General features: G+C 36.6%; 1 protein-coding gene across 5 annotated transcripts in view; it reads left to right on the plus strand.

Annotated features, from left to right (window-relative positions):
- CNKSR2 (connector enhancer of kinase suppressor of Ras 2) overlaps window positions 1–19,070 on the plus strand; it is a 282,747-nt gene that overhangs the window by 189,363 nt on the left and 74,314 nt on the right. For 3 of the 5 annotated variants that reach the window (XM_045089401.1, XM_045089399.1, XM_045089402.1), the window contains 2 exons: window positions 8,042–8,131; window positions 9,671–9,885. In XM_045089401.1, coding sequence (XP_044945336.1) covers window positions 8,042–8,131; window positions 9,671–9,885 — 305 coding nt within the window. The remainder of the gene's footprint in view (window positions 1–8,041; window positions 8,132–9,670; window positions 9,886–19,070) is intronic. The other 2 variants (XM_045089398.1, XM_045089400.1) reach the window with 1 other exon arrangement.

Consider the following 19,070-nt stretch of genomic DNA (forward strand, 5'->3'; position numbering starts at 1 on the left):
ATCTTATTCAAAATATAATTAGCCTTGAAATCAAGTGTTAGAAGTCTCATAATTTTTGATACAGTTCAAAATTTTCTCCTTCAGTAACTTTTATATTACTCCCCATTTAAAATCTAGATCACTTTCAGAAAGCAATAGGAAAATTTAAAAACAAGTTGTAGTTTATTCTTTGAAATGAGATTTTAATTGTTTTTGTTCTCCATTAATGAAGCTGAAAAGATTTCAAGTTAATAGTAATTAGATTTGTATTTGATTTAGATTATTACGAGGTTTTAAAGCCAGTACTTAAATAATCATCACATTGCAATGTTTACAACCCAACTTTTTCCCAAGCTCTTATATCCAAAAATGAAATTCAAAAAATATGTCCCTAAAGATCAAAGTGCCTGTTTTTACTTATTTTATTAGATCCAGATATGTTGCTTTTATTCTTAAAAAATTACTGACTTTCCATTCAGTTCCATGTTATTCCTCTTTAAATGTGTTATTGTCTACCTTAAATTACCTCGGGATGTTTTCCTAGAAATGCAGTCAACCATCTGAAAGTAATTTTTCTGTCTGGTATGTGGGGAGTTTGATGGGTATATGTGGCATGCTTGTAGCTTAACATTCCTTACTACACTCATTTTCATGAAAATATTGGTTAAAATATTCAGAACAGATGTGTATATGTATGTGTATATGTATATATCTTTTCTCCTTAGACTCTAGAGAAAGCTTTTTTGTGTGTGAGCATTAAAGGGCATGTCAGATTTCTCTGCAGTCTTTTTTTCAACTGTAAGAGATAATATTGCTTCTCAGGTGCTGTTTATCACCTTGAAATTTAATGATTTAAGCATGTCTGAGAAAAGAATTAAAAAGGGGGGATAAATACAATTGAAAACGGCAGCCATTCAGTAGTATTTCAACAGATATCACGGGTAGCCTAATACAGGAATGTTTCCACATATCAGGAGGCAGGACCCCTAGTTTGTTGGTTTAGTTTTTTTGTTTTGTTTTGTTTTTTAGATTTTATTTATTTATTTGAGAGAGAGAGCATATGCATGAGTTGGGGGAGGGCCAGGCAAGTAGGAGGAGCAGACTTCCTGCTAAGCAGGGAGCCCAACATGGGGCTTGATCTCAGGACCCCGAGATCATGACCTGAGCTGAAGTCAGATGCTCAACGAACTAAGCCACCCAGGTGCCCCTGGACTCCTATTCTGATGTATTACCAAACCGCTCTCTAAGGCTTGATTTGTTAGAAATGAAGGCAGTCGGTCAGGTTGACACACTACATTGGAAGGAAGGGAGGGAAGGTAGGAGGGAAAAGGAAGGAAAAATGAGGGGGGGGGGACTGGAAAGTTGACAGGAAGGAAGGAGAAGGAAACTATGAAAATAAAAATTAATGGCATAGCTTGGACAGTTTTCAGTCCAGGGTGTGAGGAAGGACCCCTGTTTACTTGCTTAATAAGTAATCAGTCACTAAATATTGAATAGTTACTGTGTTTAAGGCCATGTGCTATGTGCTGGAGATACCACAGTAAACAACAGAGAAATTTCTCTTGTGAGATTTACATTCTAGAAGAGGGCCAGAATTCAAGCAACTAATTTAATAAATACTTATTTGACTATAAATGGCATGCTATGAAGAAAAACTACAACAGAAAATGAGAACAAATACAGAGAAACCCAGCCTAGAATAAGAGGTCAAGGAGAGCATCCACGAAGAAATGACATTTTCACTTAGCTTTCAAGGGTGTTTGTGAATTTAGCAGAAGAGGAGAGGAAAACCAGAGGAGGACAGAGTCCTGTGTCAGATGAAGAAAATGTTACAAAGAAGGGAATAATCCTGTGCATCAAATGCTACAGATAGGTCAAAAAAGTCAAAGGTTCTAAGATTTGTCTTTTGGATTTAGCAACATGAAGGTGCTAGTGAACTTGACAGTAATGGTTTTGGTATAGTTTTGGGGGCAAGAGCCTAATCTGAGAAGGTCCAAGAAAGAGAAAGGAGGAGATTCCATATAAAGTGGGATGCTACATTATGTCTTTCTATGTCTGGCTTATTTCATTTAGCATGATGTCCTTTAGATTCATCCATGTTATCACAAATTTAGGATTTCCATCTTTTGTGGCTGAATAATACTCTGTTGTATACATATACCACATTTTCTTTAGCCACTCATCCATTAATGGGCACTTAGATTGTTTCCATGTCTTAGCTATTATGACTAATGTTACAGTGAATATGGGAGTGTGTAGATCTCTTTGAGATACTGATTTTATTTTCTTTGGATATATACCCAAAAGTAGGGTTGGGAAATCATATGGTAGCTCTGTGTTTTGTTTTGCTTTGTTTTGTTTTGAGGAACCTCAATACTGTTTTCCATTTTTATACTTGAAATTTGAGAGTAGATCTCAAGTGTTCTTACCACACATACACACACATACAAATGGTAACCAGGTGAGGGGAAGGATGTGTTAACTGGATTGTGGCCATCACTTCACAATGTATATGTACATTAAAACATCATGTTGCACACCTTAAAAATCATGTTGTAAGCCTTAATATTTAACATTCTTATTTGTCAGTCAGACCTCAGTAAAGCTAGAAAAAAGGGAGAGGAATTGGAGAATGAGAATGTAAATGAGTTTTATATTCTAGGAGTTTTTCTGTAAAGGAGAGCAGAGAAATGAGGTGGTAGTTGAGTGGTAGTTTGCTAGTGAAGGGAGGAGCTGTTTTTGTTTTTTTGAAGATTGGAGAAATTACAGCATGTTTATTTGCTAATTGGAACCATTTGGTAAAAAGGGAAAAATTGATGCTCCAGGAGAAAGAAGCAAACATTGCACAAGAGATAGTTTTGAGTAAGTAAGAGGAACTAGGATCCAGTGAAGGGCTCAGTAATTTGGGTTATCCCTAATGTTAGTATCCTTCCATTCAAGCATTCAAAAAATTTTAATCATTACCTGCTGTGGGTCAGTATCTTTGCCAGGAGCACTCATAACAAAGATATCTAAGACCCAGTTTCTCCCAAAAGGTAGAAAAACCTTTAACAGAAAGATACAATACAATATCATAATATATATACCAAAAACACTATGAAAGAGCCCAGAAGAGTGAGCACTTAGCTCTGCCAAAGGCCAGTGTAACATTTGCAATAGCACCAAATATGCTTTCTTATCTAAGGGAAATATCAGTTTATTTTCAAGCAAGTCTATGCAGTAATACTAAAATGTAGCAATTTCATTTAAAAACAAGTACTTAAGATCATTACAAAGTACTCTTTCATCAGTATTCTTTTTTTAAAAGATTTTATTTATTTATTTTTATGTATTTTAGAGAGAGAGGGCACAAGTTGGGGAAGGAGTAGAAGGGGAAAGAAATCTCAAGCAGACGTCCTGCTGAGCATGGAGCCTGGTGCAAGTTACGATCCTGAGACCATGACCTGAGCTGAAACAAAGAGTTAGACACTAAAATGACTGAGCCACCCAGGCAGCCCTCATTGTCAGTATTCTTAAAATTATATTTAGTGTTCTATTTGTGTTTAGTTACAGCTAAATATAGTTCAGAATAAAAAACTACTTGCCATTAATTTCAAAATAAATTTCAAATAAAATCCAAAAATAATTATCTTTCAACTCTACATTTATTAGAATACAGTAAGAAATACAGTGCACAATTCCTGCCTCTATGGAAATCCAAGTTAGAAATCTCCAATTGTGCAACAGATATGACAAGCAAGTAACAAAATAGTGTAAACTGTGAGACTGTAGCACAGAGATATCACAAGGCTTATGGTAGGGTGTCAAATATACTGTACAATTAATAAATATTTTATGCTTGGAAGGATAAAAAATTTTAAGAGAAAGTAGTCAGCAAAATTTATAATAGGGCTCTTAACTTTATTTTTTTACTGTATTCTTGACTACTATTATTAATTTTCATCATGAATTAGTAAATACAAGTGTCACTACCTAAAGAGATGTCTTAAAATGTTTCAGATTATTTTTCAGAGATTTATTATTGGTGTATGTACATTTCCATAAGGAGTGAGTCAAATGTACTTAATAAGGGGTTTGAAGGGGCGGGGGGTGGGAGGTTGGGGTACCAGGTGGTGGGTATTATAGAGGGCACGGATTGCATGGAGCACTGGGTGTGGTGAAAAAATAATGAATACTGTTTTTCTGAAAATAAATCAATTTAATAAAAAAAAAGTAATTACAAACATAAAAATACTTTGCATATATTAATAATAGTATACATTTGACTTAAAACTAAAATAATGCTTATACTACTCTTCTTTCTTTTGACCAGTGGTACTGCAGCAACAAACCATAAATTCCTTTTTCCATTTATACGTTACTATTTTGTGTAATTACAATTACTTGCACTGGCAAACACTTCCATGCTGTAATCAAAGATCTCTGTATTTGGAATTAGGAATAATTTCAGCCATTCTTTATTTTTTCATTTTGCAAAGCACTGCTGTTTATATGAGCATCTCCTCATTCTTTTTTATTAAGTCTGTTTCAGTATTTCAGCACTATAAAAAAATTTATAAAAGCAGTAATACTTATAAGCAACATTATTTCTTATAACCAAACAAATAATACTTTTAAAAATGATTATTTTTACTTGGCATTGCTAAATTCAGAGCTTTATAACTAATAAAAAGCAAAAGACTGATGTCCTCCAAAAGTGAATTTTATTTTATTTTATTTTATTTTAAAGTTTTTATTCATTTATTGCATGAGAGAGAGTGAGAGAGGGAATATAAGCAGGGGGAGTGGGACAGGAAGAAGCAGGCTTCTGGCCTAGCAGGGAGCCCGATGCAGAGCTCAATCCTAGGACCCTGGGATCATGACCTGAGCGGAAGGCAGATGCTTAATGACTGAGCCACCCAGGCACCCCCAAAAGTGAATTTTAATTAAGGTTTTGATCTCAGTTTTTTGTTTGATTCAATACCTTTTTCTCAATTTTGTGTTGGCAATTAGTATACTCTACTAAAAAATCACCAGAAAATCAGTGTTTACTCTTTTGAAAAATTTTTTTCCTATGGTTAATAATATAACCAGGCATATCAAGGGCTTAATTATATGCCTCAATGACTTAGCTCCTTGAGACTCTCAGAAAAGATGACTTGAAATACAACAGATACAGTTATTTCTTTCATATTCTTTCATATTTCTTTTCATATTTCTTTCATATTCTATGCATGAAGCATGTTTCTTCTTGGTTTTGTGCATATACATTTGACTACAAACAACCAATCAATTCTTTGAAAAATATTAAAATACTTTATATATGCATATAATAACATATAGACTTATTTATTGGGTTGTTCACTTTCCAAAGGATTTTCTTGGTGACAGGTAGAAACAGTGTTAGGGCTGTTAATTCAGTACACATATGCTGAAATGGACTTTACTTTAAAAACCAGATTCTAAAAAAATAAGTTGTAGGAATTTTGGAAAATCAGAATTCAAAACATTGAAAATATGGAGGATTGATTCTGCCAAGCAGTTGAATAGACATGAAAGAACTGAACCTTTCTCAAAAGTTTTACCTAACTCTGGGAGGGCAGGATAAATGCACCTGTATCAGCTCTCCCAAAGCTCTCCCTTTATAAAAATGCAGAGATGTGCTCTATGAGAATTTTGGAATCTTAGGTGATTGTTTTTAAAGTTGTTTACACACCTTGAAAGGAAACCACTTTTAAATAAACACTACATTTTTTGGCTCATTAATAATTTTATCATATCCAGTTCATCCTCAGACTTTCAAAGAGCTTAGCAAAATATACTATGTAAACTCTATCATTGTACATAGTATAAAACCATAAGGTGGGCGCCTGGGTGGCTCAGTGGGTTAAGCCGCTGCCTTCGGCTCAGGTCATGATCTCAGGGTCCTGGGATCGAGTCCCGCATCGGGCTCTCTGCTCAGCAGGGAGCCTGCTTCCTCCTCTCTCTCTCTCTACCTGCGTCTCTGCCTACTTGTGATCTCTCTCTGTCAAATAAATAAATAAAATCTTTAAAAAAAAAAAAACATAAGGTTACATCTTCCTTAGGAACAGAATTAAAAGTCTCCTAATGGAATTTTTTAAATACATGGACTGATCATAGTAATTGATCATGAAATTTACCTGGGCAAGGAAGGAGATGAAGAGGTATATAGTGACTGAGAGGTCTTAGAAGGTGGGAGGGTCAGTAGATTAAGAAGGAGGATATTTGGACTTAGGGTTCTGCAGGGATTGCACTAAAAATACAGAAGACTGGGCGCCTGGGTGGCTCAGTGGGTTAAGCCGCTGCCTTCGGCTCAGGTCATGATCTCAGGGTCCTGGGATCGAGTCCCACATCGGGCTCTCTGCTCGGCAGGGAGCCTGTTTCCTCCTCCTCTCTCTCTCTGCCTGCCTTTCTACCTACTTGTGATCTCTCTCTGTCAAATAAATAAATAAAATCTTTAAAAAAAAAATTAAAAAAAATTAAAAAAAAAATACAGAAGACTGTAGTTGACTATGGACTCTGAAAAACAATCTGAGGGTTTTGAAGGGGTGGGGGGTGGGAGGTCAGGGTACCAGGTGGTGGGTATTATAGAGGGCACGGATTGCATGGAGCACTGGGTGTGGTGCAAAAATAATGAATACTGTTATGCTGAAAATAAAAAATAAATTTAAAAAAAGAAGACTGTAGTTGAAAAATGGAATGCTAGAAAGGATTACAACCTTTGCAGTTAACAGGTTAAGCATATAACCACAAGGGTGGGTAGAGGAGAGAACCTCAAGAAACTGATAAACCAAAATATTGGAGGATAAATATTGAAGTCACCACGAATTACGGCAGAAGTAGTGTTTAAATGCCTGGGTTTCAACCCTGGTACTACACACTTCCCAACTGTGTGTCCTTGGGCCAGTTACATTACCTGTCTCAGTTTCTTCATCAGTAAAACAAGGGTAATGATAGTCTATTTCTCATAACTATGAGGATTGAACAATTTAATACTTATAAAACCCTTAGACAGTTTTTGGCATATGGTAAATTTTATATATATATAAAATATTGAATATTTATATATATATAAAATATTGAATGCAACCTCACATATATATATATATGTTTAGTACTATTATCACGTGCATCATAATCATCATTATTATGATCCAGTCCTGTGTGAGTCTTGGCTTTTCATTCATTTAAAATTTATTGAGCAGTTATTGTATGCGAGGCATTGTGCTAGGTATGCTTTTTAAACATCTTTATGATATTCTTAGGCTCTTTTATGCTTCAGGAATTTCAAGTTGATCAAAAATAATAAACTGAAGCCTCACCAAAAAGTTATGCTTGAAGTCTATATCATGAGTTCTGCTTGCTAAAGTAAAATGTTATTTAGTAAGACTACAGACAGAGGGAAACAGGACAGGCCAGCCAATGCAGTGATTACTTGGATCTGGAATCTAGAATTATTTACAATAGCAAAATAGATGCTTGAGGGTGGGGTAGGCCAAGCTATAGACCATAAATGGGAATCCAGCCATATTGCTGAAGCATGGTGATAAATCCAAAATATATTGTGACAGGAGTTAGGAGGCAGTGGAGATGGGAAGTCAGCATTGTAGCATTCCAACAGCCACAGCAGGTTAATATCCTTGCAGGCGCGTTAAACACAAGGGGCTACTATCTTGGAGACCAGCTATCAAGATATAGACACTTGGGCATTGGAGAATAAGGCAGAGAACCAGTGACTGAAGAGAAAGTGAAATCCCTAAAATAGTGATACTCTTTGTAAAGGACTATACCCTTAAAGTCTGGGGCTCCTAAGAGAGCAAACCTAGGCTGTTCTTTATTATTTATAAAAGGATGCCTTAAGATTGCATTATCACCTGGCCCGTTGCCACAGGCAGTTTCACCTTCTGGCTCAAAACACACATTTTTCATCTACACAAATGCCAACCATAACGTTGCATATGAGTGAGTGTGTTTTGCAGACTATAGCTAAAAATCAGTGTTAAGTATGAGCGGACATGGGGAAGAAAAACAATGTGATGTGAATTTTGTTCTCTGTGTTTAGGCAAGCTACGACCTATATCTATGCCAGTGGAATATAATTGGGTGGGGGACTATGAAGATCCAAATAAGATGAAGAGAGATAGTAGAAGAGGTAAGTGTTCTAGAATTTCAGTGTAGGCTGGGGTGTTGGAACAAAAAGCAAATTTAAATGTTCTTTAAATAGGTTGTTATGGCTTCAGGGGAAAACTTCATTCTCTCGTTGATTTGATGATACACCCAAACCAACTCAGACCAACGTTTGACTATCTTAATATGTTATTAAATAGATATCTTCTCTGAATATCTCTTATTAAGGGATTCAGGGCAGATAAGTACAGTGTAAAAAAAAATAAAAATCTGATTGTTATGTCAAAGTCACTATTTGGAAAACAAGGTCAGAAGTGTGAAACTGCATAAAAGAATTAAGTTCAAAGAATAGGAAGAGTTTGTGATCAGTCCCCATTGGTCCGCAATGCAACCTCACTACTTTTGAATTAGTACAATCTTAAAATGGGTATTGACATACATGAATAAAGCTAATGGAAACTGGGCCAGTGACTAATGAAAACCATATAGAAACGGAAAAAAAAAAAACACTTTGCTTTTTTTTCTCTTCTGTTTGTTGTTCAGGGTTATCTTCTTACTTGGGGGTGGGCTACACATGAAGTATCTACAAAAGTAAGTTTTTATGTTCACTTATCCTGCTGTTGATGTGAGCAGTAAAGAGAGCCACTGGAAGTCTCACTACTAAATGGGACTCGACCAGCTGTGGATATGGTGAACTACTTCTGCTTTCTGAAACAGAGAGCCATAAAGTTATAGATAAAAAATAAAACAAAGCAAAAAACTATTCATAGGGCCTCAGCTCATAAGCTTCCTTCATAATATATTTAACCCATTTGCCTGTTACTTCTAGCTGATATGCTGAATTTACCACACAGGGATAAGCAAGCATGAATATCTGCTTCATTAGTCTAGTTAACAGTTATTTCATGGAGTGAACATTTCAGAAAATGTTGGTAAATACAGGAATATTGACAGTTTCCTTTACATCTAAGTATTCATTCCATTTTCCAAATTTTAGTTTCTGACTTCATTTGTGTTATAGAATTAATCAAGAAAAAAGTAAAAAGAGAAATATATATGCTATTACTGAGTCATTGTTTTGAGACTTCATATGATGATGATATCTTGGGGGAAAATGCTTTATGAAGTTCTAAGTGATGGCTGTCAGTTTAAGCATAGATTCTATGAATTAAGTTTGCTGATTCTGGTTCAGAATATGGGTTTTAAGTTCTCCAAGGATGCTAGTCTGTTATAGGTCACTGTTTGTCATCGATTTTTGGCAGGATCTCCCTGGGGAACTTGTTAAAAATTTTATGAGCTGCACACCCAGAATTTCTGATTCAAGTTTTACAGTGATTGTCATATAGTTGGTCCAGAGATAAAACTTGGATAAATAATCTGTAGGCTATTTCTTATTGCCCTATGATCCCAAATGATTATGATGCTCTATGTTTTTACTATATAGGTATTTTATAAATTAAATCAAGTTACATTTCAGAAATGAAATCTAATAGCACAATCAGGGAAGAGTGATATATTTGGTATATTTGCATATTTATATTGGTGTATTTCTTTTTTTATATAGAAAACTCTCTACTTCGATACATGAGCAATGAAAAAATTGCTCAAGAAGAGTACATGTTTCAGAGAAACAGCAAAAAAGACACAGGGAAGAAGTCTAAAAAGAAGAGCGATAAGAGTAATAGTCCGACTCACTATTCATTGCTACCTAGTTTGCAAATGGACGCTCTGAGACAGGACATCATGGGCACGCCTGTGCCAGAGACCACACTATACCATGTAAGTAAAATTTCAAAGACTCTGTGCGATAGCTTCTAGTAGAAACCTGGGCCAAATGACTCTTTTGGGCAAAGTCCAGATAGCTTATCTTTATCCTATTGCCAGATTTTCATAAAAGATCCTAAGTGTAGAAATGTTTTTAAAAACCTTGATGGCTGATTGATTTGTTCTTCAGGTTATATATTCAGTGAGTTCATATGTTATAGCAGGTTCGATTTTTTAATGAAATAATGTGCTCAGAATTGATGGAGAATAATAATTAATTAGGTAATTAATCACCTGTAATTATAAATAGTAAGTAGATAGCTATAAAATTCAACATTAAAGATAGGATTTTTAATGTATTCATGAGCATCTTTTTTGTGCTAGACTTGGAGCCTGGTGCCTGAAGTAAACATGAGAATACCTAAATAGCACATTATTATATGGAGAGAAAGACACACCAAGGATTCCAATGGAAATTGATTGTTGTAATGGGTAGGTGTAAGAAGAATAGGAGGAACATGGGAGAAGGAGGAACTTAGCTTTCTGGGAAAGTGAGAAAAGGCTTAGAATAGGGAGTATTTGGGTGAAGAGGGAAAGATGAGTAGCGTGGGAAGATATATGGAAGTACGCCCCAAATGTATAAGAATTTGGTATGTTCCAGAAGCTTCCTGTTGCTCAGAGTGACCAGTTCATTAAAAATTGAGGGAAAGCATGTGGGGAAGGGGTAGTAGATGGACCTAGAGAGGTAGGCTGCAGTTAGATCAGGAGTTTTATAATCAAATACTTAGGCTCTTTCTAGCAGTGATTTTAAAAAAAGAAGAAAAAGAAGCACTATTGAAGAATTTTGAGCCGGGAACTCAAATGATGAGACTGGCCTATTGGATCTCTATGTTGAGGAGTACTGAGCAAGAGGTCTGAGATCAAAGTTGGAGCCATTACGCCCAGGCCAGGCAGATGATGAGAAACTAGGATAGTGACAGTATGGAAGTTGAGAATGTTGTTAGCCAGAACATTCAACTGACAAAATCAACCCATTGTACACCATTTTGGTTAAAAGGGAATTTTTTGTGCCAGTGGAATGATAGCATCTTACTAGGAGCCCTTGAAAAACATGGATTGCAAGTTTTAAAGCAATTTGGATCACAGTATCAAAATGCTTAATCTGTCAATGCAGTAGAAGGTGTACCATCTAGGTATACAAGGTATGAAAGATAAATAGCTCCTATTTGAGTTACTTTTCTGTGCCAATATTTTAAACCTTCTTCTTGGCTATTCTAAAGCTCTCTCATAAAACTAGAGTGTAGAAAAATATTTCCATTTATTTGGGTGGAAGTAGGAGAGCAATGAGCTCTTCTAGGTCCTCATTCTCTATTCCCCCCAAGCCTCTTCTCTCTAAGAGGTAGTGCCCATATCAAAACCTGCTCCCCTAAGTGACTAACAAATCAAATGATTGTATTTGCCACAGTCATTTTGTAGTCAGTTTGAAATCAGTACTCTTAGCTGTATGAAGGGGGCCAATTTTGCTGTCACTAGTCAGAAATTCTGTCTGAATACTGAGCTCCCTCTAGAATCTGGTGCTCCAGTCATAAGTAATGTTGTGCAAACAAAGACCTAAACATAAGGGACAGGTGGTCTGTTTGAGAGGGAGGTTGGTAGTGCGAAATGAGGCTGCAGAAGGAGGAAGAAACCACTTCACCCAGAGCATATAAACTATTAAAGGGTTTGGATTTATCCTAAGAGGAGAAGTAAGCCATTGAAGGCACATTTAAACACTCAGCCTTTGCCATCTTGTCAAGCACATCAGGACAGGAGTAGACTGTAGGAGGAAGGAAAATAGATGAATCTTGTGGATTTGAGTTATTAATTTATGGAAGATAGTAAATGGTGAATCAAACTGGTAATGAGGAATATCTTGAGAATTGAGTATTGTAGAGGAGTATAAATTGTTACCACTTTCCTGAAGGTTATTATTTCATTACATGTATCAAGAACCAAGTCCAGTAGCTTCACTTCTAGATTATTCTAAGAAAGAAACCAGTCTGCTTTTGCTCCCTATTTGTATTATGTGACCTGAGTCTGTAAGAAGGCATTTCCCAGATAGATGATATTTATCTCAGCTTTTGACAGAGGAACTGCATACAGTAAGGAATATCATTAGTTGTCGGGGCTGGGGAGAGTCCTCCCATGTAACACTGATCTGCTAATCCTAGAGTAGAAGGCTTGACACTTTCTAACTCTATTCTCCGGTTTAAAGGAAGCTAAATGGGAGCACCTGGGTGGCTCAGTGGGTTGCGCCTCTGCCTTCGGCTCAGGTCATGATCTCAGGGTCCTGGGATCGAATCCTGCGTTGGGCTCTCTGCTCAGCAGGGAGCCTGCTTCCTTCATTCTCTCTCTCAGCCTGCCTCTCTGCCTACTTGTGATCTCTGTCTGTCAAATAAATAAATAAAATCTTTTTTAAAAAAATAAAGGAAGCTAAATAATTGTTAGCCCTAAAGTACATGCCTAACCAATGTTCAAATGCCTATAGCCAATATTCACAAAGAGAAAACGGGGTTTCACTTGGCTCTAAGATCCTTGAGGACCTTTTGAGCCTTGCACTTACTTAACATCTTCACAGGTATCAAGGGAGCTTCCGCACTGATTGTCCTTCACACCTCACAACAACCATCTTGGCAAATGACAAAACTCAAATTCAGAAAGGTGAAGTGATTTATGCAGAGCTGTGTTGCAAAAAAGTGTGAGAGTAAGGACTAGAACCCAGATCACCTACTTGAGTGGTCTTTGCACTCTACCCTGCTTCTCTATGCATGGTAGGCATTCCTTACACAAATGAATTCATGCTTTAATGACTAACTGCATGAATTTTGAAAAAACTTGACTTTAAGAAGCATGTGCCTTCATATGTTGATATTTTTTTAATTTTTTATTTTTTATAAACATATATTTTTATCCCCAGGGGTACAGGTCTGTGAATCACCAGGTTTACACACTTCACAGCACTCACCAAAGCACATACCCTCCCCAATGTCCATAATCCCACCCCCTTCTCCCCATATGTTGATTTTAAGAACATTTTCGGTATCTAGATTAACTTGCACCCAGATTTCTCTTTTGCTCTGTTACTATTTTTCATTAAGTTCAGAAAAACATATAGATCTGCTGCTGTTATAAAGCACAAGTAGTTCTTTGGCATAATATATTGTTCAGACTATGAGTATTATAGTTAAAATTGTCTGGACCTTGGAGACCAAACAACATATGCTTAAATGATTGTTTCTTATATTTCACAGGAATTCTTCGCTTTTTAATCTGTTTATGCACACCTAGTTTAAAAATTAAAGGATTTTTCCTTATATTAAATTGTTCCAAAACACAAGATCAATATCAATATTTAATCACCTTCATGATGAACCACTAAACATTCTTACCAATTATTCCTTTGGATCACACAGCTAATTTTAATGGACTAAGACTTCAGTGGAAGAAAACTCTGAAGATTGAGTCCTGAGTTTCATAGGCTTTTCATAGCTTCTCCTGTTTAAGTCTGTTAGCACCCTCTATATTTTCTTCAAAACTTTTTTTATGGTTTGTAATTATAGACTTATTTATGTGATTATCTGTTTAATGTCTTTCTCCCTTATACATAGTAGGGAGGACATGTCCATGTTCATGACAAGAAAGGAAAGTTTTTCCATTTTGTTCAGCACTCTATTTCAACACCTAATATAGGTATAGTATCTTATAAATGTTCAGTAAATATAAGACAAAGAAATGAATAAGTGAGTGAATGTGACACGAACTCACTGTCATTCCCACCATCTCTCAGTTGATGTCCTCAGCCTGCAAACAGCTACCTCCATGCTGTGCCCAACCCGAACAGGCCTTCAGTTGGAATGTAATCATAGTGGAAATCGCCAGGAACTTATTACAATAGGCTCAGTGTCCCATGTGCCTGGGGAGAGCCCTCAGACTCTGAATATCTTCTGTCATGTTTATCTAGTCAATATAACTAAATTCTTCCTTGGTTTATCGATTAACATTCCATTTCACTCCAATAATCGGAACCCTGCCCATACTGGCAGTTCTGCCAAGGAGCATCTGGCTTGGTTTACTGCTACAGAAGACAGACCATGTGCAACCTACCACTGGCTACCCACCCATTTAAAAGGGTATTGGAAGTACCTGGTAACTTACACTTACCATGTTGGGCTTCCTATCATAGCAGGTCCCAGTTTGCACCTTTTTTTTTTTTTAATTTTTTATTTTTTATAAACATATATTTTTATCCCCAGGGGTACAGGTCTGTGAATCACCAGGTTTACACACTTCACAGCACTCACCAAATCACATACCCTCCCCAATGTCCATAATCCCTATCAGGGTGATTTACAAGACTTCTCTGCTTTACAGATGCGACTAGGGCAAGAGGATTAGCTCCCCGTCAGTCCCCACCTCGCCTCCTCTACTGCAGCTCAGTTTCAGTTCCAGCTCATACTTGCTTTCTTTCTATCACTGCCATCTCACTAAGGAGGTCACGATATACCTGTCAGCCAAGCATGTTAGGGTATTTTTCAAAAGACAATAATTTTATTTTACCTACTCACTGTTTCTCCGTCTGAAAATGCAGGAGTTGTTAGCTGCCAAAGCCCTCATCTGACCTTGAGAGCATAGGAAGAAAAGGCAGGCAGCAGGTGTGTGTGTGTGTGTGTGTGTGTGTGTGTGAGAGAGAGAGAGAGAGAGAGAGAGAGAAGGAGGGAGGGAGCGTTGCAGGGAGAGAAAGGGAGACAGAAATTCAAATGTAGTGATGAAAGTTTTTAGGTAAAGAATGTTTGGATTCAGGTCTTCTTTTTTCTTAATAAGATACACATATGACAACTTGTTCTCACATTAAAGCTGTTAAGCTAAATTCATAAACAGAATTATATGCTATATATGCTGAGATGCCGAAACAAGCAAAATTTGATTATGAATCCAGGCAACATGCAGGTATACTTTCATAAACTGATTAATGTAATTTTAGATGGCTTATTCAAAACAGATTTAGAGTAGGTGTTCAAAAATCTGGATACTCTTTTCATAACATTCTAACACTTATGTGGTTTGTCTTAGTTATTTAGGATATAAAGGCAAACATTCAGTTGTTGTTCTACTTCTTATAAATACTTTTAGCCATCCCCATCAACTTGTGAAGGTATTTTTGGTGAAACCCCTGGAAGAAGGAGGTGGGGAGCCGTTAAAAGACATTTTTAAAATTTTACAAGTAGACGAACATTATGAAACAGATACTCTTTTAAGTAATTTACAAATCTTAACTCATTTCATCCTCATAACAGCCCTATGAAGAAGGTGCTAGTGTTAACCCCATTTTATAGATTAGGAAGCTGAGGCATATGGATTAAATAAATAGTAAGTGATAGAGCTGGGTTTTTTTTTTTAAGTTTTTATTTGTTTATTTGACAGAGAGAGATCACAAGTAGGCAGAGAGGCAGGCAGAGAGAGAGGAGGAAGCAGGCTCCCTGCTGAGCAGAGAATCTGATGCGGGACTCGATCCCAGGACCCTGAGATCATGACCTGAGCCGAAGGCAGCGGCTTAACCCACTGAGCCACCCAGGTGCCCTAGAGCTGGGTTTTGAACATTAGCAGTCTGTCTCTTTGCATACTACATTGTCTCTCAAAAAAAAAAAAAAAAAAAAAACAGAAACCATAATTTAAATAGCAGTTCTAGTAGTTTCGACCATCCGTAAAGCCCAGTCTAAGTGCTGTGGAATATATATTAACTAATAATAATATTGCAAGTGTTGCTGTTAATAGTAGCTGACTTTTGTTGATTGCTTACTAAATTCCTATTGCTAAACATTTATACACATAATCTCACTGAATCCTCAAATTGACCTTGTGAGATTGCTACTGTTATTATATCTGTTTTGCAGAACCGAAATACACAGTTTGCCTTACTTGTGGTCACACAGCTAGAAAGTAGCAGAAAGCTACTTTCTAGCTGTGTGACCACAAGTAAGGAAAACTCACATTTCAAACTCACTCTGAAATGTGAGTTCAAGCAGTCTGGCTCCAAATTTCCTATCTGTAGGTGAATAAAGCCATTTCTACTCATAAGTATTTTACCATCAATTAGAGAAGACAGAGCTATTATTACCACAATGATGCAAAATATGATGTATTTTTCAGGACATAAACATTTATAATTAAATTTATCTAGTCATGAAGGTTGGTTTGTCTAATCACTGCTCAACTTGGCTCCATTGTTTCAGGATCAATGACAGTAAGATGAAACTAAATTTTAGTGGCTAAAAAATCCATCTCTGACCTAACTGTTATTTATAACAACCACTTTTTCTGCATTTTGAATTTACCTACTTGGAGAACAGCCATAGTACACTGTGATGTGATGTTTCTCTTGATCAGGATGCCTGCAGACATGTTGGATATCCATCGTAAACATTGTTGTATTCATATTTGTATGTACTCTCTGATTCCTATGGATGACTTGATTGTTTCTAGAGTGTTAATGTCAAATTTAGTAAACCCCTGCATATCGTGAAAATAATTCCTATTGGGCCATTTTACTGGAGCAGTGACTCTCCACATATAGGTTATCTTTGGCAAAGTGTTCCTAATAGGTGAAACTTGATGCAGAAATGAAGTCCTTTTTTTGATTCTTATGTGCAAATGAGACATCATAATTACACAGATTTTCATTTTCATCTGTGACTAGATACTGCTTACTAATAACCTACTATTGATTTTAAGAAGCTATCAATTGAATAATTATAAAATAATGCATTAATACAGTTTACCAAATATTCTAGTTTACTATTTCTCCAAAAAGTCTAGTATCCATGCAATTGACAGTGCAGTCACACTCTTACTGCACAAGACAAGTGTAGATGGTTCAGGTTCCCACCATTTTCAGGAGGAACGCTATAATGATATGTCATTAGGGTTTGTTTTAAGTTATCTGTAGTTTTCAGTTGCTGTTTCGTTTTCATTATAGACTACCATTACACTTCATCACTTGTGGTTTTCGTTTGTTTGAGGTTGCTTGCTTTTACCGTGTAGCATGTTGTGATTCGTATCACTCACAATTTTCCAGAAATGACACTCTGAATCATCCATACCCAACAGTACTTACACAGTCATAAAGTGGGGACCAATGGGCCGTGGAATCTGTTGGTGTGTCTTAGGGGGCCACACTCAAAAACTGTTAAGACGCCCTACTTTAGACTGAAGCCCATCTTTTCCATTTCATGTTTGAACAAATATGGGTTTCATTCAGCTAGTTCCTGGTTAGATAATGGCTGCCAGGAAGCAAAACACAAAATCTGGCTTCATTACTGAGGCATCATGCAAAACAGGACTCAAAAGAATTAAATTAGGAATTTATTAAGTTGAAATTTATTAAGTTTGAATATGATTACTAATTCCTTGTTCCCTGTGAAAAAATAAAATGGAAACTAAATTGTGATGAGAAGTCTTTGGCTTGGTTATTAAGGTCAATATTTGGGGACATACTTTCCTTGATCACTGAGATCAAAGAAGCCTCATTCTCTCATATCATAGGCCTATGTCTTCCAGCTTTATAGCCTCAGAAAAATATCTTCATATTCTGTTGGCAGTAGGCATTTTTTGCTCCCATAATCATCTTAACCACATTATTTCACCACCATAACTCATTAATCAAACATCTCAAGTTTAATGAAAATCCAGATAAAACTATTTTACCCCTAGAACTCTTTAAAGCCTCTTCCGACTGAAGAATTATAATCTATATCACATTATTTTCTTCACCCAACTCCTAAATATATTACCCCTTGGACTGTTTTAGCACATCCTGATTCCACAGTACAAGTCTAATGATTTGCTGTATACCTAAATGTCATACAAAGATTCCTCTTAACTCCATGTCTGTGTCTCTTGGCCCATATCTTATATGAGAATGAAGTTTAGGGCAAAGTTAATGACTACTTTACATTCTAGTTTCTTGCAGAAAACTTTTCCAAGAACAGTGCTAAATTGTTTGCAGCCTCCGTGGACCCTTCATTGGCTTTTGGCTCAGACAGCAACTGGCAGTGGGCCAAAGTACACAAACTCAACCTAGAGTCCCAGTTCTTTTTTTTTTTTTTAAGATTTTATTCATTTATTTGACAGAAAAGGAACATAAGCAGGGGGAGTGGGGGGGGAGAAGCAGTCTTCCTGCTAAGCAGGGAGCCCGAGGTGGGGCTCGATCCTAGGACCCTGGGATCATAACCTGAGCCGAAGGCAGAGGCTTAACGACTGAGCCACCCAGTGCCCCTAGAGTCTCAGTTCTAAATGGTATTGCTAAATCTGTTTTTTAACATCACTGCAAATAACAAGGTTAGGCCAAGAACAGGATCTTAACAGACCTGAACCCAAAACCATCTGGAATGTTGAGAAATAGATCAGTATTTCAGTTCCTTTTCTTAATATATAAATAATTTTAAACTAACTGGATGCAACCTTTCCTGCTGTAAGAAATGGGAGATTAAGTTATGTTCTTATACTTTATTTTATTGTCATAAATTTGGAGTGGCCTTGAGATAGTGGTTCTTGTATCCAACCACCTCTGAGTAAAAGGGCTCAGCATTAAAGAAGAGAATTGCCTTTTCTACAATTTAGACGGCCGAGAATCATGCTGTACTTCTACAACATGAGCTTGAAGCCAGCTGTATAAACAAAACACATTTCTGAACCTCAGTTTCTCATCAGTAAAAAGATGATAATACTTACTTACTTAACCTAGCTATTTCACAGGTAAATCATACATTGTGTATAAAGTTTTTTTTTTCCACTCTGCTGGGCACATAGTAATTATCCTTAATGCCATGTGGAAAAAAATTAATTTATCTACATGGAGGGGAATTTACTTTCTGATGAGCAAGTCAGAAAGCTTTCTAGGACTAAAACATGTGTCCTCTTTGGGCATTAATGAGTGTATCAGTTGGGGTCTAATCAGGGAAGAAGAAGCACTAAGTAATATGGAAGAATAGATCCCACTCAGTTAAGGAGCTGGTTCAGATGCTTCAGCAGAGCCAGTGGCCATGAAGAAAATCTGGATGTGAAGCCAGGGAGAGCAAGATAAACTTGAACCCATGAGTCCAAACTGGAACCCTGCCTCCAACTTTAGCAACGCAGATGGTGCCTTCCACTGTGGAAGTTCACAG

Source organism: Mustela putorius, unplaced genomic scaffold (assembly GCF_011764305.1).
Source record: "Mustela putorius furo isolate JIRA1106 unplaced genomic scaffold, ASM1176430v1.1 tig00003836_pilon_pilon_pilon, whole genome shotgun sequence".
Lineage (NCBI taxonomy): Eukaryota > Metazoa > Chordata > Mammalia > Carnivora > Mustelidae > Mustela > Mustela putorius.